The 24,617-nt window shown below is 42.9% G+C and overlaps 1 protein-coding gene across 1 annotated transcript; it reads left to right on the forward strand.

Annotated features, from left to right (window-relative positions):
• Window positions 1-3,518: 3,518 nt before the first annotated feature.
• Window positions 3,519-4,454, forward strand: LOC129323530 (olfactory receptor 5V1-like). Its single transcript, XM_054970064.1, has one exon. The coding sequence runs from the start codon at window positions 3,519-3,521 to the stop codon at window positions 4,452-4,454; it is 936 nt and encodes a 311-aa protein (XP_054826039.1).
• Window positions 4,455-24,617: the final 20,163 nt, after the last annotated feature.

Below are 24,617 nucleotides of genomic sequence, written 5' to 3' on the forward strand. Positions count from 1 at the left end.
TTTATGTAGGCATGAGATACAAAGTGACTGGTCACAGAGCTAAGATGGAAAGTGACAGTCTAGCAAAAGGCTTGATGGTAAACACTTTAAAGACTAGGTCGGGTAATTTGAAACTCTGAGCTCCAGGGACAAATTTGGATGAAGAGAATTGCTGAGCTGAGTAGAAAAACCCATATGAGTGGAATAAGAAAGGCACTGGTTCTCATGTGTTAGCTCAGAATCATCAGGTTTGTATGTCCAAATTGAAAAGGTTGATATAGTTAGACGTGTACAAGTTGGTATTTATTTTGCTGACTAACACAAAGCTTTTAGTGATCAATCCAGGCTATTTATTGCAAGAACATTTTTCCTACTTGTACACTTAGATTTCTGAATATTAAACAAAAACCACAATTGTATATCTGATTTAACCCTGAGCTTCTGTTATTGGTTATAGTAAGAAAGAAAGATATATTTTGAAAAGAAGGTTGTACACCTGAAAAAGTTAGCTGCAGTTGATTCCTGTAGAAATCAATGAATAAAGATAACTGTGATTAGCTTAAGTCATTTGCATTTTAAAGGAATTAGGTACAATTAACTTCCTCCGGATCAGGGCCACATTATTCAAAACACTTTTTGAATAAATGAGTTTCTGAATTATGTCAGAACATTATCCCAAGATATCCTTTTTCTCTTGATGTTGTTATTTCTCCTTTGGCAAGAAGTAGACTTTGCATTTTTGTCTCATGAGATGGACAATATTTATTTTTTTTTATTTCACAATACTCATGTGAATCTTTTTCTTGACACCATTTACACTCTTCATAGTGTTGTTACTATGTCAGTCCAGGTTACAATGGTAACTGAAAGGGTAAGTGATGGTTACTGTTTATTGTATGAGTCTTGGGAAGTCTAATCTTTGCTTATTTAGTCATGTATTTATTTTGTGAATAAATGGTTGGAAATCTGTGGATTGCTTGCAAGCGGCTATTTCACAATATTTGTAAAATGAGAGTATCAGTGGAAATGAATAGATGTACTCTAGTTTGCGGGTAGAGATAGAAGACATAGCATCTTTGTAAAGTATTAAAATTTATTACCTCATTTAAAATCCATTTAACTTTAATTCTTAGAATGGCAGGTATTAGTAGACATATCTTAAAGTAAAATGTCTCATACAAATATGGTGGAATAATCTTTGTAATTTTGTTATAGGCTAACATATACACTCAGTGTAGCAAAATACGGATAAAAAACATTTATTTTACATGAGCATTTGAGTTTTCCCAGGAAACAATTTCCTTTCTTATCTAATAAAACATGGCTTGAGTCTAAAGCCCTCAATACTAGAGATAAAAATTAATGTTGAAAAGATTAAATAAGCATTTACATTATTACTATTTTCAGAAATATTAGCTTAATTTTGATTCATAGTGAGATCTCACAATCTTTCTGCTGTTATTGCTGCTATTCTAATAATGTTCAAAGCAATCAAAATGTATATTTTAAAAACCTGTTTAAAGGTGTCTGGAATTTCCTCCTTCTCCTCTTCTTCTGTTACTGCTACTACTACTATTTAATAGTAGTGATTAGTGCATTTTCATCATCATAACTAGAATTTCCTTCAAGTTTTTCCAGTTACCCACCATGTATATCATTCCAGGAGTCATTCATTCCTGTTTAGACATGGATTATTAAATGCATGGATAACTGTGCTAAAAATAATAAAGTAACAAAATAGAGAATGATCTGTTCTATGACAACTGCTTAAGCCTTGAGATGTTTAGAACAAGGGTTAAAGCTGTAAACGTGTTGTTATTTTGCTTTGATTGTTTTAATTATTTGATATGTTATCTATTTCATAGCCACACCAATTGCCTAATGTAGATTAAATAATCAGCACAATGGAGCTACACAGGGCTTAGGGTTTAACAAACTCTGGGAAATCTAGTTTTGTAGAAACATCCTATAAAAAAACAAACCAGTTGGTGAGGAAACCATAAAAACATTACAAACCACATCTACACATGTGAAGAAGCCACAAAAATGCCAACTGCTGGTCACAAAAACTACAATGGCAGACAAAAGAAGTAGGTGAGGTTGCTTCTGTTTGCCAATCTGCTTATCTCTCCACACACTTCTCTTCCCCAGGCCACAACAGTGGTGGGTCAACAAGAGAGTGTGAGACTGACCCGAGCAAAATGAAAGTGGGCAGGTGGGAGGGAAGGCATGCAAACAAGTGGTCTAGGAAGAGACAGGTAGATGGGGAGTGTGAGATGGAGATGGAAAGGGGGAAGCAGGAGGTGAAGATGGAGGATGAACCCAAAGTGGTGCAGCTGTCATTGAGAAGAGGTGGGGAGGGGAATGGGATTTCCCTGTCCCATGATTCCTTGTACTATTTATTCTAATTTCAAAGTGGATTCAGAGTCACTGCATTTTCAATTGTTTACAATTTCTTTTCTTCTAAATGATTTGAAATTTGTCACCACCAAAAACATTAGCTGCTTCATATTTCCACTCAGATAATTTGACCAAGAATACTGCAATATACTTTATGTAAGGCTTCCCTTAAAGTCAACCCAGAGGTTTCAATCAGTTTGGAACTCATCATCTTGTGTGCCAACTAAGTCATATCATTTCTCTCACACCTGAATTGAAATAATTGCATTCATTGCCGATATATTTAAAATGTGGTGTTAGCCTGGTCTGAGGACTACATACATAAAAGACCATTTCTCCCTATGTGAACATTTACATCCATGTTTACACCGCGTTTGATTCCCCACTCCTCCACTTGAAGCCAACTGGGTGACCTTGGTCAGTCACAGCTTCTAGGAGCTCTCTCAGCCCCACCCACCTCACAGAGTGATTATTGTTGTGGGGATAATAATAACATACTTTGTAAACCACTCTGAGAGGTCATTAAATTGTCCTGAAGGGCAGTATATAAATAGAATGTTATTATGTTATTATTATTAATTTCCAGTCATCAGGCCAAATCCCCTTCCACTTCTCTTACAGGGAAGTTTAAATGATAGCGACAAATTCCAAGTATTTTTGAGGGTTGTCCTAATGTTTTGGAATGGGCAGAAAGGTAGAGCAGTTTATCCCTTTTGTCAGTTCCATAAGGCTTATAGGATGATAGCTTTTCTGACATCATTTCAGTGAAGCCCTAGGAGGAGATTTATAGGTGATGATGGAAGTGTTATAGAGTTGCCAGGTGCCCTTACGCTCTTGGCTGGGGGGACGGGGATGCAGCACTCATTTCTTTTTAGTTTCTTGTACATGTGCAGTGCATGCACTCATTCCTGTGCCTGTGCAGTGATGTCACTTACAGAAAGTAATATCATCGTGCCGCCCTGGAAGCCGCCCTGTTCAGAAATGCAGTATAAAAGTATTATAATAATATTTTTATTATATAAATGCCTTAAGCCATTTATCTCTACATCTGTGTTCAATGATAGCCCTATTTTTAAAACATCTGCTTTGTCTTGTCTGTATTTCAGATATTCCGAATGACTAATCTTTTTGGCAAGAGCATGGACACGGCCAATGAATCAGTAGTGAAGAACTTTTACTTTACAGAATTGTCTGATCTCCCAGAAGTACGGATTTCTCTCTTCATAATGATTCTGCTGATCTACTTGACTACTTTAGCTGGAAATGGAGCTATCCTCATGGCAATAGGGACAGGTGTTCGCCTCCAGACTCCCATGTACTTCTTCCTTAGTAATTTATCTATACTGGATATTCTTTGCCCAACTGTCACAGTGCCAAAGATGCTGCAGATATTCTTGTCAGAGGATAAAACCATATCATTTTCTAGCTGCATGCTTCAGCTATTCTTTCTCATTTATGTGGTAGGCACAGAAATTTTCCTTCTAGCAGTGATGGCATATGACCGCTATGTTGCCATATGTAGCCCCTTGCATTATACAACCATCATGAGTAAAAGACTGTGTGCTCAGCTGGCTGTTGGGACCTGGATAATTGGCTTTATTAATTCTATGATTCATACTTCTCTGACCTTTACATTATCTTTTTGTGGGCCCAATAAAGTTAACCAGTATTATTGTGATATCCCTCCAGTGCGTGCCCTCTCTTGCTCTTCTACCTACGTCGCTGAACTGGTCCGCCTTCTTGTGGCTGGTATTTTAGGAGGCAGTGCTTTTCTCATCACCCTGATCTCTTACATCTATATAATTGCTACAATTTTGTACATGCCTTCTACTGAAGGCAAGCGTAAAGCTTTCTCTACCTGTGGTTCCCACTTGGCTGTAGTTTGCCTGTTTTATGGGACCACCATTGCCACCTATGTTCGTCCAGCATCCACCTATTCACCTAAGCAAGACAGGATTGTTTCCATGTTGTATGGAGTAATCACTCCCATGATAAACCCAATGATATACAGCCTGAGAAATCAGGATGTTAAAAGGGCTTTGACAAAAGCACTTGACCTGAAAGTCTTTTCATAAAGATATCATGTTAAGATAAATTCATCCAACTCTTGCCTCTGATCTAAATGCAGAAGAGAAGAATGTTGTAAGCCATATTGGGTCTCCACCATAGAGAAGAGTGGGATGTAAAAGAAGTAAATCATTTTTTAAAAAATCAATTCTAGCTTAGGTGTGCTAATTTACGTGTATGTCCTTGTAATGGCAGGGCACGTGGATCGTAAGTCAGGCCCAGCTAAGATAATAATCCTCTCACTTACCATAGAAAAACCTCAAAGGGAGAGAAATAGTCTCTTTCCTTCTCAAGTGCCCTGTAGAAAGAGAGGAAATTACTTTATTTGCTGCCTCTAGCTAGAGGCTGACAAAGTGGTGAGATGGTAAGTAGATGCATTTTGCCTCTTTAGCCTGCCCAGACGTTAGGTAATTAAGGCAAACCTTGTGCAGTAGAAGGGGTTGTTCTGTATTCAGGATGTAGACATCTGTTTTGATTCATTATTAATGTCAGGTCACAAAGAATGCCACACTATGTCAACTCAAATTGGTTGCTACTGATAAGGGTCTCCTCTTGGAACCATGTTAAATTACCTTAAAATCATAGAATCATAGGGTTGGAAAGGACCTCTATGGTTATCTAGTCCAACCCCCTGCACAATGCAGGAAATTCACAAATCCCCCCCCCCCCACAGTGACCCTTACTCCATGCCCAGAAGATGGAAAAACACTGTCAGGATCCCTAACCAAACTAGCCTGGGGAAAATTATTACTTGACCCCAAGGTGGCTATCAGTCTTACCCTGAACATGTAAGAAGGGGCCGCAAGAACTAAGCACTGATATAACCCTTCCTGCCCTCCCTCTCATGTTCTGCCGAGGTGCACAGATTCAGCATTGCTGTCAGATGGCCATCTAGCCTCTTTAAAAACCTCCAAAGAAGGAGAGCCCACTACCTCCCGAGTAAACCTTGCCCCATATATATTGAGGTGAAGCTGTGATGACTGCAACATATTTGCAGAATAGACTGCCAACAAAGACTCCTAATAAGACAGCATTTGAACTTTGGTTTGGGAGAGTGCCAAATATAAGTCACATTAGAATGTGTGGGTCAAAAGCTTTTGCATATGTTCCAGCACTAAAATGCTCCAGACTTAACAATAGAACTGAACTGGGAGGATATGAAAAAGGATGTAAAGGTTATAGAATTCTTAACAAAGAAACAGGGGAAGTGAAAGTAAGAAGAGTAGTATATTTTAAAGAAGAAGAGCAGTCTTGTATGTATGTTCCTAATCAGAAAAATATTAAAGAGGAACAGATCAATGTTAATTGGCTAACTGAAGAGGATGAAGTAAAAATATTCTTAGAAGAAGAGAAAATAGAAAGCAAGAATTCATGTACAGGGAATTCACAAACAGAGTGAGAAAGAAACTGAATGTGATAATTTGGAGGAACAAGCAGAATCTTCTATTAGATGTTCAATACTTGGACACTTAGTAAGTTGCCAAAAGATAAAAAGGCTATTGGTTGTAAGTGGGTGTTTAAGAATAAGTTAGATCAGGATGGTAATGAACATAGATATAAGATGTCATGCAATAAAAGACTTGTGTAGGAAAGGGTTTATTGAAATGGAGAATTCCCCAACATTACAAATGATTGCTGATGTCTTAACATAGCCTCTAAGTAAAGACAGTTTTGAGATGCTGCATGATAAATTAAGTTTGGTCAATTCAAATGAGGCCACAGCGAGAAGGGGATTGTTGGAGTAAGACGCTGTGGCCTAATTTGAATTGAGAGTGTAAAGAGTTCTTGCAGGTGGAGAAGGGGCTTGATACATTGCATAGTGTCTGTTTATCTGTTGCTGTGTGGAATTGGTCCCTCCTTGCAGGGAATGAAGATTCCTTGTGTGTCAGTTGAGATGCCTGTTTGTCTGCAACTCTCTCTCCTGTGTATAAGTCATGAAATACGTTCCTCTCTCTGTTTGTTCTTTATTTTACTGTATATAGTTATTAAATGAAGTTTCTATTTATCTTCTTACATGATTTTACTTCACACTGGATTCTTCTGTTGACTCTGCTGTACGGTGGTATATCTTGCACTTGGGGAGTGAAGGGATATTGCCCCACCATAAGGGTTGTCAGGGATATTTAATTATATTTCCCCCCCTCTCACAAGCTCAGAATCATCAGGCCTGTAAGTCCAAAATGAAAATATTGATATGGTTAGGCCACTCATCTAGCCGGCAGGGGAACAGGCATGAGAACGGGCCTCCCAAGGTGTGCTTCTGACAAAGCTCAACAAAGTCACTCTCGAGAGTGACGTCATTGTAAAGGCCCCGAGAGTGCTCCCAGGCTTTGCAATAAGCTAGGAGCCAAGCTACAAGTGACGCCTTACACAGGTTGGACACTTGTCAGCTTCCCTCAAGTTTTGATGGGAAATGTAGGCATCCTGGTTTTACAGCTTGGCTCTCTATTACAGCTGCAAGACCAGGATGCCTACATTTCCCATCAAAACTTGAGGGAAGCTGACAAGTGTCCAACCTGTGTTAGGCGTCACTTGTAGCTTGGCTCTGATTTGGCCCATTTGGGAGCCCAAATTGGCTTGGGACAAAGAGCAGGAGCACTTCCAGGCCCTGCACAATTTTATCACGCCTGGAAGTGACATCATTGCTCTGTGCCAAGAGTGCTGCAGGGGTGGTGTGGCAGGCCCTGGAGTGCTCTTGCACTACACAGAGGCCAATTTAGGCCTATTTGAGGCCAAATCAGGCCCATTTCAGGCTGAATCAGGCCCATTTTGGGCCAAAATCAACTCACTGTGCAGCTTGGGAGTGCTGCAGAGATGGTGCAATGGGCCATAGAGTGCTCCTGTACTCCTCAGTGGGCCAATTTAGGCCTGTTTGGGGCTGAAACAGGCCCAACTCAGGCTGAATTGGGCCTGTTTCTGGAAGAAATCGGCCTACTGTGGAGCTCAGGAGTGACACTGGGTCAGCGCGATGGCCCCTGGAGTGCTTCTGAGGTCTACAGAGGACTTATTTTGGGTTAAAATTTCTCGACCAGAGGCGAGTTCCCCCGCCTTTCCCCCCACTGGCCAGGTAAGTGAGGGCGGGGGTGGAGAGTGGGAGCAGAGGATCCTCTGGCTCCAGTCAGGAACTGGAACCCCTATGACCAGTACATTCCAAATCATGAACATCTGGGCCATAAATATTGCCCTGAAATCTCCTATATTTTGCAGCAGTTTTTCCAGCTACTGTCCCTGTGTGGCACAGGTTCCTTGGAGACCAGAGCTGGTCTTTGAGCCAAGCTACAAGTGATGCCTGACACGAGGAGGACACGTGTCAGTTTCCTGAAAGTTTTGAGGGGAATTGTAGGTGTCTTGTCTGACAACTGTTGCCAGCTCAGCTCCTTCCAAGCCACTGGGAGCTGGATTCACATAGATAACACCATAAAACCCGGGCGGGCTGTGGCGCGGATGAAGCAGGCACGGAGTGGGCGAGATGTGGGAAGCTTCTGGCCCTGCTTGCTGCCACACAGGAAGCTTCCTGAACCGCCCTGCACCTCACTCGCCCCGTATCTGCTTTGCCCCCACCACAGTCTGCCCAACCTTTGTAGGCCCTGCCTGCTGCTGCCTCATTGTCCAGAGGAAGCTTCTGCAGCTCCCCTCCCACCCTGTCTTGGTCTGGAGAGCCACACGGGATCCAGCAGGAGGCAGGGAGCTCTCAACGGCCAGCTGCAGGAAAAAATGGTTGGGCCAGAAGGGGTGTGCCGCTGCCGCTGGAGCTCTCCCTACTGTCCCAGCTGCCAGCAGCTTTGCGAGCTGGCAGTGAAACAGGGTAAGGGAGCTTGGAGTGGTTGCAACTGTCAGGGGCTCCCTTGGGCCGGTACAAGGTGAGCTCCCTGCACCCCGCCATGGCTGCCCCGGGTTGTAATTATCATGTGTAGTAAATACTAGCAATTTCTGCAGGCGCTGTGCTTCCAATTCTGCAAGCTGGATGGGTTTTATGGTGTTGTCTATATGAATTCCTTGGCAAAGAGCAGTCCCCAGTGGATGAGAAGGAGCTGAGCTGTCAGTGACAGTCAGACAAGATGCCTACACTTCCTGTCAAAACTTTTGGGAAACTGACACGTGTCCTCCTTGTGTCAGTTTGTCGCTCCTGGAAGTGACATCATTGCGCTGTGCTAGGCTTACCACCAGTCTTCTTAATCTCATAATTCTCAAGCACAGCGCTCCCCTCCCTTGGAGAGAGTGGCCCCCAGGGCTATCAAGAGTGATAGTATGAATAACACCACCCAAGGGGCCACTAGAGCCCCCACACAAAAGAGTAGGAAAGTGGCTGGGGCTGTGGGAATTGCGACCCAAAGGCCCTTTCACCCCCTCCTGGACTGAGGTTATGAACCCAACTGCATAGCTGCCTTTTGGATCTTAGAAGCTTTTCTGCAAAGCTTCCGTGTTCCATTAGATAGGCCTCCTGTGCCAGACCAGTGCTACTAACTTGGAACTTGAATGGGGCCTGCCTCATGTGGTTGTGGCCATGCTGCTTCAGGAGCATGTGGAAGGTAGGGTGGCTGGCCCCTTTGAGCTGCCTATCCCTGCCTGCCCTCTGGGTTTTTCCACTGGGCATCATGCTGAAGAAGGTCCACAGTAAACTCCAGCTAATCTATCATCTCTCATATTCCCACAGCTCATCTGTCAGCTAGGCCATCCCACCAGGGCTGTGCCTAGCACAGTATGCCTTTCTCAATTACACGGTCAATCTGGTGCACTCTTGGCGACTGGGTGCCCTCATGGGCAAGGGTGACATACAATCTGCTGTAATGTGCTTTTTGGTGCATCGGGCTGATCATTGTCTGGTCGTTTTAAGATTGACAGTCACTGGTACATGGACAGAACCATTGTCATGTCTATGTACAGCCATGCCATAATTGTTTGGTTGTTATGTTACTGATGCCACAGTACATTGAAGTTACAATGCTTTAATGCTAACATGATGTATTCTCTCCTTAGCCATGTTCTTTCCATATTATAATCGTTACTTTTCCAGACCCAGGATGGGCCTCTCATCTTATCTCACAGAACTATGCATCTCCGAGCTGGAAATGACCTTGAATCTCCAGATGCCAGCTTTTGCTACTTTGCCCAGACGCTGGGAACCTATTATTGTGTACTCACTATTTAGCCATAACTATAAAGGGTTCTCACACTATCAGTGTAGACTTACACGCCAAAACCTTAACAGTTGCTGGAGCATGGGAAAATCAAGTACAACATAGACTTTTTGTTTTGCCAATTTACTTCTACCAAGCTCCGTGATAGAGTTCAGACCTGAAATGTAAAGATCCTAATAAAAGCTTTTCTACTGGAATCAATATGTGTTCTTTGGAGAGGGGCTGTGGGATCTACCTGGCAGAAACTGACATTTTGGAAGAAAGTTAAAAGACTCTCTTTCTCTCTTACAACCCGGCTTCTGGGACTAACTACTGACATCATGTCATCTGAGCCAGACCTGAAAGGAAGGGAGCTAGAGAAACTTTTAATATTGTTTGGATCACCCTCCTTACTGATGTTGGAGGATTAGGACATTACAAATACCCTGATTCCTGACTTCCCGAAGGAGGGGGAAGAACCTGAGAAGCCTTGATATAGGGAGGGTGGATGAAACTTCCCCGGTTGGAGGTTGCGGGGAAAATCGTAAAAGCAGTTGGCCTCTAATGGATCCTCCAAAGGGGAAGCCTCGCTGGATGAGATGGCCAAATGGAGACGGGAGCTCGCCGCCAGAGGTTTCCAGCAAGAAGGCCTCCCTAGAACTTGACACAAAAAGTGGATCAACACTACTGTCCTCCTCAACCTCAGAAGAGCAGGATGCTGAGCCTGAATCACAGGAACTGAGGATTATGCGAGCGGAGCTGGATGAATTCCGCTGAGATATGGAGCAACTGCTAAATGATCTGGATTACAAATGGGTCCTGCTACCACACAGCAGATTGGATTACAAGTACCTCCAATTAGGAGGTTACAACATGCGCCTCTTCAAAGGAAATCCATAGGGCAACTTAACCAGGGTTGCAGCTGGAGGCAACCCTCGGACCTATCCCTGCAATGGCACCCCTGACAGTTCCAAATCAGCCCCAGACAATATCGAGGGGCACACCCGGGCCACCTGCATCACAGGGACTACTGTTTTTGAGGACCCCCGGAGTACCTCTAAGTGTAAGAACACTTGTGGCCCCGGCCCCTTGCTGTGCACCAGTTTGAATTCTGATGTGACAACCGAGGGCCTGCCCACCACAAGCTCTCCTGGCCCGACAATTTCCTAGGGGCCTGAGGCCCTATCACCCTGGACTGGGACCTCGGGGGGGGGGCTCCAGCATTTCCATTTCTTCTGACTGGATGGCCAATCCCTCCCACCTCAGGACCTCAAGCAGGCTGGACAAGTGGACCAGGGACACCCCAAGGAGAGGGACCCCTCACACAATGCATACATCCAATGACAAATTTTGATGGAGCCCCAGAGAAGCTGGGATTCTTCATCATACAAGCCTTGGAGTTCTTCCGGGCCTGGGACCACCTATTCCCAAATGAACCCAGTTGGGTAAGTCACTTGGGATCCCATCTGGTGGGAGCTGCGGCCGCTTGGTATGTAACCCTGTACGAAGTCAAGGCACCCGAACTGGGGTCTCTAAACACATTCATACAGGTGCTGAGAGCCCAATTTGAAGATCCTCTGGAAGAGGAGAGGGCCAGAACCAAACTCAGTCTGTGTGCGAATATGCAGCAGAGTTCAGGTGGTATGTGGCCAAAATACATGGCTAGACAGAAGAGATGAAGATAGGACTCTTCTGGGATGGCCTAGGTACAGAATTAATCGTGAAAGCCTTAGTACAAGACAACCCCAGCACCCTGCTGGGATGGATCCAACTTGCGTATGAAGTTGAAAACCATGATCACCTAGTGAAATTTCTAAAAGCACAGCAACAAGGAGTCTCCCAACCAGCATGTCTGAGTATGGGAGCAAAAGACAGACCAGGATTCAGCTTCCAAGCCCCAACAGGGGAAAGGAAGTTGTGCTGGCAAGGGGGGCAGTGTAGTCAATGCCAGAGTTTTGGACATTATGCAGCAGAGTGCATCAGCAGAAGAGGCCCCATGGGGACACCCCAACCCCCAGCTGTAGTGACATTGTCCACAAAACCAATGCTGGAAAAGGCTCCCCAGACACAGAGTAAACTCAAAACCAGCCTGGAGGTTGTGGCAGAGACTGCTATAGTACCCCCTGGAGAGAGAGAAGAGCAAACCACCACACAATGGGGAAACGCTGACAGCCTGCCTTGAAAAGATTCCGATGGCAGGTCCCAGCTCAACCAACACCGAAGGTGAGACACAAAGGGGCCCTACTTTTCATGCAGCTGACTTTAGTAAACCCAAAGAAGGGAATGCATATGGGCTTGCAAACATTAATAGACTCGGGCTGCGGCTGAGATCTAATAGCTCCTGCCCTGGTGACAGGACTGGGTCTAGAGGTAACCAAACTGAAAAATCCCATTGTGTTTAAATGAATGGGTGGGTCCCAAATGAAAGGAGAACCTGCTAATTATCAAACAGAACCCACCCTGATGGGTATGGAAAATCACTGGAAATCTAGGACTTTTATAGTAAACCCAGCCACTACCTACCCTTTGGTACTAGGGATCAGATGGCTATGGGATCACGATCCCCAAATCAACTGGAAAATGGGACTGCTAGTGTTCAAGAAAGGGGAATGTCGAGCACACGGATGGGGTTAGGAATGGGACCGAAATGCGCCCCCTTTAGAACCAGTGCTGCTAACACAGGAGCAGATGAAACAAACCCCCCAGAATATTGGGATCCGAAATAAGTGTTCAAGGAGGAAGAAACCAATGAGCTCCCCCACACCGTGCAACGGATTGCATGATCGAACTCATCCCTGAGGAAAAACTCCCCAAAGGGAAACTGTACTCAATGAACAGAGAAAAATGGAAAGAGCTCAGAGAGTTCATTGATAAGAAACTGGCACGAGGATTCATCCACCCAGCCAGCTCCTCCCATGCCACTCCAGTCTTGTTCCACAAGGAAAAGGATGGGGGGGGGGCTGAGACTCTGTACCAATTACAGAGGAATAAATGCTGTTTCCTTGTTAAACGTGTACCCCCTCTCTCTCATTAAAGATTTGCTAAGCATAGTCACCCAAGGGAGAATCTTCTCCAAACTGGACTTAAAAGACGCTTACTTCCGGGTAAGAATTTGGGAGGGGGATGAATGAAAAACTGCTTTCAACACCCCTTTGGGGCAATATGAGTACCGGATCATGCCGTTCAGTCTCCAATGGGCTCCTGGTGTTTTAATGAATGTGATTAATGAAGTACTACATGAACACCTGTATAAAGGTGTGGTTGTTTACCTAGAGGATGTGTTGATTTATTCTCCCAATAAAAAAAATCCCATGTCAAACTGGTCAGGAAAGTATTAAAAGCCCTAAAAGACAATCACTTGCCTATAAAGCTGTCCAAATGTGAATTCCATAAAAAGGAACTGGACTTCTTATGCTACAGAGTCTCAGGGCAAGGGTTAAAGATGGATCCACAGAAAATCCAAGCAGTACTGGGGTGGGAACCCCCCAAAACCAGGAGACAATTGCAATCCTTCCTGGGATTCACCAACTTCTATCACCCCTTTATTAAAAACTTAATCCAGATTTCCCTACCATTAACTGACTTACTCAAAACCAAAGGAAAAGGGCCAAAAGGGGCGAAACCAAGTGCAAAATTAAATCGGTCAGCAGACTGCCAGGAGGCATTTGACCAGTTGAAAAAAGCGTTCACTTCTGAACCGCTCTACCACACCCAGATGATAACCATAAATTCATTGTGCAAGTGGACGCTAGTGACGTAGCCATGGGGGAGTCTTGTTACAAGCAGATGACACAGGAAAGCTCCACCCCTGTGCTTTCATGTCCAAAAAGTTCTCTGAAACTGAACGCCATTGGGCGGTCTGGGATAAAAAGGTAGGAGCTATTAAATTAGCACTGTCTACATGGAGGCGCTGGCTAGAAGGAGCAAAAGTGCTGTTTAAAGTATGAACTGATCACAAAAACTTAGACGCTTAGCGCAACCTCCGCAGAGTAGATGCTAAGCAACTGCGGTGGGCGGAGTTCTTCTCCAAATTCAACTTTACATTGAAACATCTCCCTGGCAAAACAAATTTCCTAGCAGACGCTCTTTTGCACATGCCCCAACATGAAAGCAAAAGGGAGGAGGTGATCGATACTATGTTTTTGCCCACTCAATTGGGGGGGGGGCAGTAACTACCCGCAGCCGAGTGCAAAGTAAAACCTCCAATGCCTGACTTCACCAATTGCAAGAAAAAAGGTAAGGTAGAAACAGAAAAGGAGGGGGGAAATATACCAAAAGCTGATCTGAAAAAGGAAGATGGCAACTGGTACAAAAACAATAAGTTATACATCCTAGCCAGCCTTAGAGGAGAAGTTCTTTTTTAAAAAAAATTTATTGGATGGGTCATTATACAAATATAAAAACATACACAGTTAACTTTCCATCATATTATAATACCCCCACCCTTTCCCCCCCTTTATCGTTGACTTCCGACAGTTTTCCATTCCCTTTATTACCTCTTAGATAAAATCTTAACCAAACTAAACTCTATATAAAATAATAATACCTATCTAATGATAAATACCATTATCTAACATTCCATATCTTTTAGTACTATCTGTCAATAGTATCCAATAACCTACAATATAATATGCCCCCTATATTAATAGCTATATACTACATTCTAAGAATGGGTCATAGTAATATATTTTATACCATTGCATATCTTTAGATAGCACTATTACACATATCTATCATATCTATAATGTTCAAAATTATTAATATCCTTTATATTGTTATCCAATTCATGACATTATAACCTAGTAAATTATAACATATTGTACCTACATATATTAATAAAATAGTATATTATCACAAACTAGATTTTTTACCTCTAATATAATATTATAATTACTACCTCTATATTAATTCAAAGTAACAGAACACTATCCTCCCCTCAGAAAGTATCCAAAGACCACACCTTCCCTTTAATGTCCCACTTTTTTTCTATACAGTTCTTAAATTTCTCCCATCTTGTTATATACTCTTCCATATCTTCCTCTCGAGCTTTCCTCGTAAGTTTATCCATTTCAGCCAAGCTCAATGTTATTAAAATCCAATCTTCCACCAATGGTATCTATTTTGTCTTCCACAGCTGTGCATAAATTATCCTAGTCATATAAAATACCATTATCCTGTCCATTTTGTCAAAGTATTCTAGGTTTATACATAACAATAACAATTCTGGGTTTCTAACAACTTTTTTCTTCAATATATCTGACATAGCATCTACTATTTCCCCCCAGAAATGCTTAGCTTTTTCACAAGTCCACCACATATGATAAAAGGAACCCTCATGCTTTCCACATTTCCAACATTTATCTGACATCTGACTATTTCCATTGGCTAGCTTTTTTGGCGTGAGATACCATCTATAAATCATTTTATACACATTTTCTCCTATCGTGGTACATGTTGATATCTTTATAGTATTTTCCCACAATTTCTCCCATGCTTCCATCAATATATCCTTATTACAGTTTATTGCCCACTTTACCATTTGAACTTTTACTGTCTCATCTTCTGTAAACCATTTCAACAAAATTTTTAAACACTTTAGATATCAATTCCCCCCCTTGCAGTAGACATTGTTCCAATTCTGAATTTTCCACTCTAAACCCTACTTTCCTCCGATCAGTGTCATACACATCTTTTATCTGCATATATTGAAACCACCCATATCGAAATAGCAATCCATCATTATTTTTAATATTGTATAAATTCTGATCCACTCTAAGAATGTTCTGATATGTCATCCACTCCGCTCCTTCATAGTCAGTTCTTGGATTCACAACCTCTGCAGGTACAATCCACATTGGTGTTCTTTCATTTAAATATCACTTGTATTTAGTCCATACTGCAAATAGACTCCGCCTCACAAAATGATGCAAAAACATCACATCAGCCTTACTGTTTCCATACCATAAATATGCATGCCATCCAAAGGTTTTATTGTACCCTTCCAATGTCAATAATTTATGATTTTCTAACAACATCCAATCCCTCATCCAAACTAAGCATATGGCTTCATGATATAGTTTCAAATTTGGTAGATGGAGTCCTCCTCTTTCCTTTGCATCATATAACACCTTCATCTTCACTCTAGGCTTTTTTCCTGCCCACACAAAGGTTAAAATTTTTCTTTGCCATTTTTCAAATTGCTTATTATCTATCACAATTGGAATTGTCTGCATTAAAAACATTATTCTTGGTAACACATTCATCTTAATTGCAGCAATACAACCCAACCATGATAGGTTTAACTTATTCCACACCATCATGTCTGTCTATTTGCTGCCAAAGCTTTTCATAATTGTTTTTAAATAAATCAATATTTTTGCAGTCAACTCAATACCTAGATATCTTATTTTATGAACCACTTCACAATCCGTTATCCTCATTAACTCTTGTTGTTCTTGCTTAGACATATTCTTACAAAGCAGTTTAGATTTCTTTCTATTTATATAAAATCCTGCCAAGTCTCCAAACTCTTTTATCTTCTCCATTAATCTTGGCATATTTTGAAGAGGGTCCTCCACTATCACCATCACATCGTCTGCAAAGGCCCTCACCTTGTATGTATATCCTTTAATCTTCAAACCTTTAATTTCATCGTCTTCTCGTATTTGTCTAAGTAAAATTTCCAACACCATCACAAATAACAGTGGAGAGAGTGGACATCCTTGTCTTGTTCCCTTTCTTATGTCCAGCTTTTTTGTTATTTCTCGGTTGACAACTATGGCTGCAGATTGATTCTTATATATCGCCTTAACTGCTTGAGTAAACATCTTACCCATCTGTACTTTTTCCATCATTGCAAACATAAAATCCCAGTTCAAATTGTCAAATGCCTTTTCAGCATCCACAAAGAAGAAACCAACTTGTTTTCCTGGATCTTTATCATAATATTCTATCGCATTCAATACTGTCCTCAGGTTGTCTTTTATCTGCCTATCTGGTAGAAAGCCTGCCTGCTCCTCCCCTACAAACTCCACCAGCCAGGCCTTCAGCCTTTCAGCCAATATTTTCGCAAAAATCTTGTAGTCATTGTTTGTTAAAGATATTGGTCTATATTTTTTTACATTGGTTGAATCTTGTGTTTCTTTTGGTATTAATGTAATATTAGCTTCATTCCACGTTTCCGGCAGACCATCACCTTTTAAAATTGCATTCATCACTTTTTGCAGCAACTCTTTCAAATCTTCTGCCATTACTTTATAAAATTTAGCTGTAAGGCCATCTGCTCCTGGCACCTTTCCCATCTTTGTAGCTTGTATCGCTTCCACAATTTCTAACGTTGTTATTTCAGCATTTAATTTATCTCTCAATTTCTTGGGCACCGTTGGTAAAGTCAACTTTTGAAAATAATCCTCTATTGAATTCTTATCAATTAGTTTCTTCTGATACAACTTTGCATAATAATTTTTTAAAAAGCCCTCTCTATAACAATGTTATACATCCTAGCCAGCCTTAGAGGAGAAGTTCTGAAACCATGTCACAATTCCCCATTGGCTGGGCATTTAGGATTTAGGATATTTAAAAACATTACACCTGGCACAAAGGCAATTTTGGTGGCCAGATATGAGAAAAGATATTTCCCAGTATGTATCTTCTTGTTAAATCTGCGTCATGGGGAAATCCAGGAAAGGAAAGCCCTCAGGATTACTACAGCCACTAGAAACCCCTGCCAGACCCTAGTTGGTAATCTCAATGGTCTTTATCACTGACCTACCCCCCTCCAAGGGGAATTCTGTAATCTGGGTGGTATTGGATTTGTTTTCCAAACAGGCTCATTTCATACCCTGCACCACCATCCCCACAGCGAAAAAGCTAGCAGCTTTGTTTATGCAGCACGTTGTCCGGCTGCACTCATTTCCTAATAAGGTCATTTCCGACCGCAGACTACAATTCGTTGCCAACTTCTGGTGGGAGCTACTACAATTAACAAGAATTGAACAAGGACTTAGCTCCACTCATCACCCAGAAACTGATGGACAAACCGAAAAAACAAACCAAGTGTTGGAACAATTCCTAAGGTGTTACATCAATTATCAGCAGGATAATTGGAGTGATTTTTTGGCTTTTGCTGAATATGCATATAACAACTCAGTACACAGTTCCACCGGTGCATCCCCCTTCAAAATAGCCCAGAGCCACGAAGGGCCAGCAATGCCTTTTGCTCAAGCCCCACAATCCCAACAACCAGGAGATCTGGGGGAGTGGTGGGCTGCTCTTAAATCTCAATGGGGGGTTATTTTAAAAGCCCTCACGAAAGCCAAAGAGGACTATAAAAGATTCGCTGACAGGAAACGCTCCTCCCCCTGGAAGCTTCAACCAGGAGACTTTGTGTACATCTCCACAAACAACCTTAGATTGAAGCAGCCTAGTAAAAAACACGGCTGGACATTTTTAGGGCCATTTCCTGTGAAGAAACTGATCAATGAAGTGACCATAGAGGTGGAACGACCAAAGAACTTGCGTCAAAACCACCCAGTCTTTCATTTCAGTCTTTTAAAGAAAGCTCCCCCGCCTGACAAATGGCATACTGAACGGGGAGCCCCTCACCCCATCCTGGTGGATGGCTGAGTTCATCATGAAATACAAAGCATTCTAGATGCTAAATGTAAGTGCAATCAGCTGTTTTACCTGGTAAGATGGAAATATTTCGACCCTGCTTACCAGGAATGGATTAAAAGCTCTGACATGAAAGCCCCCAGGCTCATCAAAAAGTTCCATGAACTGTATCCTAACAAACTTGGCCGCCTGTGAGAAGGGACGATCTTTGGGGGGGGGGGGCAGAATGATATGTCTGTGTACAGCCATGTCATACTTGTTTCGTTGTTATGTCACTGATGGCACTCTGTATTGAAGTTACAATGCTTTAATGCTAACATGACATTTTCTCTCCTTAGCCATTTATTTGATTATTTATTTATTCATTTATTTCAAATTTCTATTCCGCCCTCCCCGCAAGTGGGCTCAGGGTGGATAACAACATATTAAAATACAAAATACAATAAAAACAACATATTAAAATACAATAAAATCCATACACATTTAAAACAGGATGGTGGACAGGCTTCACAGGGAGGCTTAAGATTTTATACACCCCCTTTTTCAGGCCGGCGGAGGCCCAGCCTCAGCCATATGCCTGGTGGAACAACTCTGTCTTGCAAGCCCAGTGGAAGGATAGTAAGTCCTGCCAGGCCCTGATTTCAGCAGACAGAGTGTTCCACCAAGTGGGAGTCAGGACCGAAAAGGCCCTGGCTTTAGTTGACACTAGACGGACCTCCCTGGGGCCAGGGACCACCAACAGCTGTTTGTCCCCTGATTGGAGTGTCCTCCTAGGAATATATAGGGAGAGACGGTCCCATAGATATGCTGGTCCCAGTCCGCACAGGGCCTTATAGGTCAATATCAGAACCTTGAATCTAATCCAGTACTCCACTGGCATCCAATGCAGCTCGCGTAAGAATGGTGTTATATGTGCCTTATTTGGCACTCTTGTAATAACATGCGCCACTGCATTTTGTACTAGCTGTAATCTCCAGGTCAGGCTCAAGGGCAGCCCCATGTAGAGCGAGTTACAATAATCTAGCCTAGAGATGACCGTTGCTTGGATCACTGTAGTTAAGTCACAGGTTGACAGGTAAGGGACAAGTTGCCTGGTCTGCCGCAGATGGAAAAAAGAGGACCTGACAACTGCTGTGATCTGTGCCTCCATTTTCAGGGAGGCATCCAAGATCACCCCCAGGCTCTTAACTCTCGGAACTGGCACTAATGGTGCCCCATCAAGGTCCGGGACCCGGAGTCCAGAATCTAATCCCCTGTGGCTCAAGTACAGGACCTCTGTCTTTGTTGGGTTCAGTTTCAGCCAACTCTGCTTCAACCAACAAGTCACAGCTGCAAAAGCATGTTCCAGGACATCTGGGGCTGAGCTGGGCCATCCATCCATCATCAGATACAACTGGGTGTCATCTGCATATTGATGACAACCAAGTCCAAAACTTCGTACCAACTGGGCAAGGTGGTGCATATAGATGTTAAACAATAATGGGGAGAGTATTGCTCCCTGTGGGACCCCGCACACCAAAGGGTGGTGAGATGACAATTTCTCCCCAAGCACCATCCTCTGTCTCTGACCGTGGAGAAAAGAGACAAGCCACTGTAAGGCATATCCCCACATCAGCAAGGCGGTGAGTCAGAAGATCATAAGTGACTGTATTGAATGCAGCCAACAAATGCAATAATATCAGCAGCGCCAAGCCATCTCTATCCAGATGTCTACAAAGATCATCTGTGATGGCGTCCAGCAACGTCTCCGTCCCATGTCCTGAATGGAACCTGGACTGGAAGGGGTCTAGGGCTGAGATATCCTTTAGGAAGCCCTGCAGCTGTTCCACTACCACCTGCTCAATCACCTTTCCCAGAAACGGGAGGTTCGAAACCGGGCGGTAATTGACCAGGTTGGTGGGGTCCAGCGATGGTTTCTTTAATAGAGGCCTCACCACAGCTTCATTTAATGGCCCAGGAAAACCCCCGGAGCCTAAGGATAGGTTAACAATGGCCTCCAGCGAGGACTGCAGCCCCTCAGCACTGGCCTTTACCAGCCACAGTTGGCATGGGTCCAAGGGACATGTGGTGAGCCTAACTGATTGCAGGGTGCTGTCAATCTCATCCCCAAAGAGTGGGCTGAAATATTGGCCCCGAAGATGGCCAAGGGGTCTCTAGCCCATTCACTGAATGATCTGTGGCTGGCAAGTCGTGGTGGAGAGACAAGATTTTATTAGCAAAAAATCTCCCAGAAGCCTCACAGCTAATATACAAATTCAAAATTTGATGGCCTCCCTCTGGCAAGGAGACCAATGACCGAACCACATTAAACAATCTTGCTACGCATGAGCTAGCTGACACGATGGAGGCTGCATAAAACTCTTCACAGCCTTCACTGCCACCTCATAGGTTGTCATAAAGATCTATGCCTTGTGTGTAAATTCGCCCTAGTATGTTTGTATGCTTACATTTCCTCAGTTTGCTATGCTGCAAGTGCGGGTCAGTGCAGGTAAATACATCATAGGTGCTTTATGACTCTTTAGGAGGGGAGATTTAGGGCCTTGGAACCTGATCTGAGAAGCTACCTGGTCCCTGCCCTGCAGGAGCAGTGGTAACTTGGGAGCAATACATCATGAAGGGAGTATGGAACTCAGTGGCCCCACCTCCAGGCTCACTTATGCTGCTGTCATCTCATTTCTGAAGTTTTCCAACATGTTGGGGATGTGCAATGCCTTGCCAACATCAGAAGTATCATCTTGCAATACTATGTCCCTCCACCTGATGTCCATTTCTTGTTTCTACTGACTTGACCAGCAGCTTTGTGGCCATATGGGCCACAGCAGGTCAGACACACATAGCATAGAGATACACAGTTCCCCCATCACATGGTCCATCCTTCAACGACTCCTACACCAGCTTCCAGGCATATGGCAATGCCAATACAAAGTCTGTACTTTTCAGGGTGGCCTTCATAAGAACATAAGAGAAGCTATGTTGGATCAGGCCAATGGCCCATCCAGTCCAACACTCTGTGTCACACAGCAGCCAAAAAACCAGGTGTCATCAGGAGGTCTGCCAGTGGGGAAGGGACACTAGAAACCCTCCCACTGATTGCCCCCCCAAACACCAAGAATACAGAGCATCACTGCCCTAGACAGAGAGTTCCATCTATACCTTGTGGCTAATAGCCACTGATGGACCTCTGCTCCATATGTTTATCCAATCCCCTCTTGAAGCTGTCTATGCTTGAAGCTGCCACCACGTCCTGTGGCAGTGAATTCCATGTGTTAATCACTCATGCATGCCAACTGCAGAGCTTTAGAATGGGGGAACTGGGGGCAGCTTCTGCTGGAGACTGCTTTGGTTGAGTGTTGGGGAAGGTTCTCTGTGCTTGCATTTGGCAGTCCAAGAGGAACCAGGATGACTAGGTGTGATGGTGAGCTGACATGGGGTGGCACAGGGGGGTGCCCTGCCCAATTCAGGCAGTAGGGGATTTCCTGTCAGTGACCATGTGGTCTGGGCCACTTGCTGGGGCATGTTGAAAGATCTTGTTCACCAGGTTCCAGTTCACCACTGTCTGGGGGGCTGGGCTGGCCACCACTAGCCTTCCCTCTGAAGAATATGGACCTCATTCAAGCAGGACTGGGGCTCTCACCATTGTTGTGGAAGCTGGGTCACTCTTAGTCTGCATCCAACTTAATGAGCATTGGGCTCCTGGGGTTTACAAAGGCACATCTGTAGCCAATGATGCTCTAATGTGTCTGTGTTCTAGGATCAGATGGTCTAGAGTGTGGGCTGTTTTGGAGTGCTGCAGGCAGAATGTGAACAGTGTTGGAAAGCTGTGGGCAGCAACTGAGGACTGGAATGGTGGAGAGAATGCTTGTTATTAGAGATGGGCACAAACCACATTACGAACTTCAAAAACCCACGAAATCGGCGATCGCGCGATCGCGCCCCGGAAGTTCATGATTGTCCACAGCAAATGACCCAGCGTTTGGAAGAAGCCTGGTTCAGTGCTTTTGACCGTGGTTCAGGAAGCCAGACATTCAGGCGCCATCAATCAATTCCCCTGGAAACGGAGCCGGGGGAATGCCTGAACTCTAGAGCAAATGATTCAAAACTGGAATAAGGTTAGAGAAGGAAAAGATGCAGATCAATACCCAGTTGAGAAACTAATGACATATTGCGTGGGGAGGTGGCCAACCTATAGACTAGGGTTAAATTGCCAATGGCCGGTTTGAGGTTAGAATAAAACAATATCCATTATCTGCAAAGGGCCACCTGGGACGGAAGCCAGTCTAAGATTCGTTAATTTTTTTTGGTTCATGCCCATGTCTACACGTTATGAGCTTTTGGCTTAGGCAGACCAGGCCTCATTGCCCAGGGTTGTTTGCATACTGGTTGCCCCTCAGAGAGCAGGAAAGAATTTTTCTTTGCAGGGCCAGATTGGCTGCAGGTCTGGTTTTTTTCTGCCTTCATCTTGAAACAGAGAGGGGATTGCCTAGGCAGGGAGGGGAATCTGGGGGCTTCAACTTGGCTGAAGCTGTCAGCACATTGGCGGGAGTTGGGTGGCATGCTCACCTCTTGTGGCAGTTTCGGGGCATAGAGCCAGATCCACTGGGGATGAGTTTTGCTAGCTGGGTGGCTAGCTCCCCATTTTTAACCGAGTATCCTTTAAGGATCTGGGGGAAGCCAAATTGTATGCAACTGAGATGGCCATTGCAAGCTTCACCTTGGGTGATAGGAATTGCCAGGTCACGCATGGACAGGTACTACATGTCCTGCTATCCCATAGTATCCAGAAGGCAGACTGTGGAATGCATGCTATCGAGTGGTGGGGGGCCATTTGATGCAGTGGGTTCATTCTCTTATGCTGGGCCAATGCTCTGATGGCTGTAATCAATAAAGTTGTGACCTATTTCTATCCAACAATGGTCTGTGGTGTATTCCTTGCTTGAGGGCACCAGACTCACACATAGCCTATACAGATGCAATGCAAGATAGAATTTAAAAAAGAGGATATACACCTGGAATTGAAAAAGCTAGCAGCAGTTAATTCCTGTAAAAATCAATGAAAAAAGTCCGTCTTACTTAATTCTCTTGAGTTTAAAAGGAATTAGGTACGGTTTAAATTTCTCTGGATCAGGGCTACTCTATTCAAAACACTTTTTAATCAAATGAGTTTCTGAATTATGTCAGTAAGCGCAAGATGCCTAAGAGATCCTTATCCCAAGATACGTTTTTTCTCTTGATGTTATTTCTCCACTGGCAATAAGCAGACTTTGCATTTTGGTCTCATGAGATGGACAATATTTTATTTTTTTTACTCCAGAATACTCATATGAGTCTTTTTCTTGACTCTTTTTACATTCTTCAAAGGATTGCTGCTGTGTCAGTCTAACCTACAAGGGTAACCAAAGGTAAGTGACAGTTACTGTTTAGTGTATCAGCCTTGAGAAGTCCAACCTTTGCTTATTTAGTCATGTATTTATTTTGTGAACAAACAGTCAGAGATCTGAATACGCATGCAAACTTTGCCATGAACTCTGTGGAATTCTTGCAAGTTGCAATTTAACAATATATGTAAAATGAGTATGTCTGTGGAAATGAATAGATGTACTCTAGTTTTGTGGTAGATATAGAAGACATAGCATCTTTGCAATATATTAGAATTTATTACCTCATTTAAAATCCATTTAACTTTAATTCTTAGAATGGCAGGTATTAAAGTAAAATGTCTTATACTAATATTGTAGAATAATCTTTGTAATTTTGTTATAGGCTAACATATACATTCAGTGTTGGAAAACATGGACAGAAATATTACTTTTAAGTGAGCATTTGAATTTTCCCAGGAATTATATTTTCCTTTCTTAGAATTTCTTATCTAATGAAGCATGGCTTGTGTCTAAGCCTTCAATGCTAGAGATAAAATTAATGTTGAAAAGATTAAATAAGTATTTACCTTATTACTCTTATTACTCTAATATTTTCAGAAATATTAGTTTGATTTTGATTTATAGTGAGGGCACACAACCATTCTGCTGTTATTGCTGCTATTCTGTTATTTAAAGCAATCAAAACATATATCTTAAAAATCTATTTGAAGATGTTGGGAATGTCCTCATCCTCCTCTTTTTCTCTTACTGCTACTCTTGCTACTACAACTATTTAATAGTAGTTCTTATTCAAAAGAGTTTATTGTCTATAGCCATGGGCCATCACAATTCACCATACATCAACTAATAAACAATTAAATTCATTATCACTGTATAGGTTACTAAAATTAATTAAAACCATACAGTATGCCAAACTATCCCAGGAGTCACAAAACAGCCTCATTCAGTATCACCTTAGATCTTATTTTTCTGGCTGTGAGTGCAAACTGAGAGACTGTATAAGACACATGATTGTCAGTGTCAGATAACAAAAACACAATCTTCTTGATTTCAGAGAGTTTGT

The sequence above is a fragment of the Eublepharis macularius genome, chromosome 2 (genome assembly GCF_028583425.1).
Source record: "Eublepharis macularius isolate TG4126 chromosome 2, MPM_Emac_v1.0, whole genome shotgun sequence".
In the NCBI taxonomy this organism is placed as follows: Eukaryota; Metazoa; Chordata; class Lepidosauria; order Squamata; family Eublepharidae; genus Eublepharis; species Eublepharis macularius.

Excerpts from the sequence above, each read along its gene's own strand:
- LOC129323530 (XM_054970064.1), top strand. The coding sequence starts at position 3,519 with ATGGACACGGCCAATGAATCAGTAGTGAAGAACTTTTACTTTACAGAA.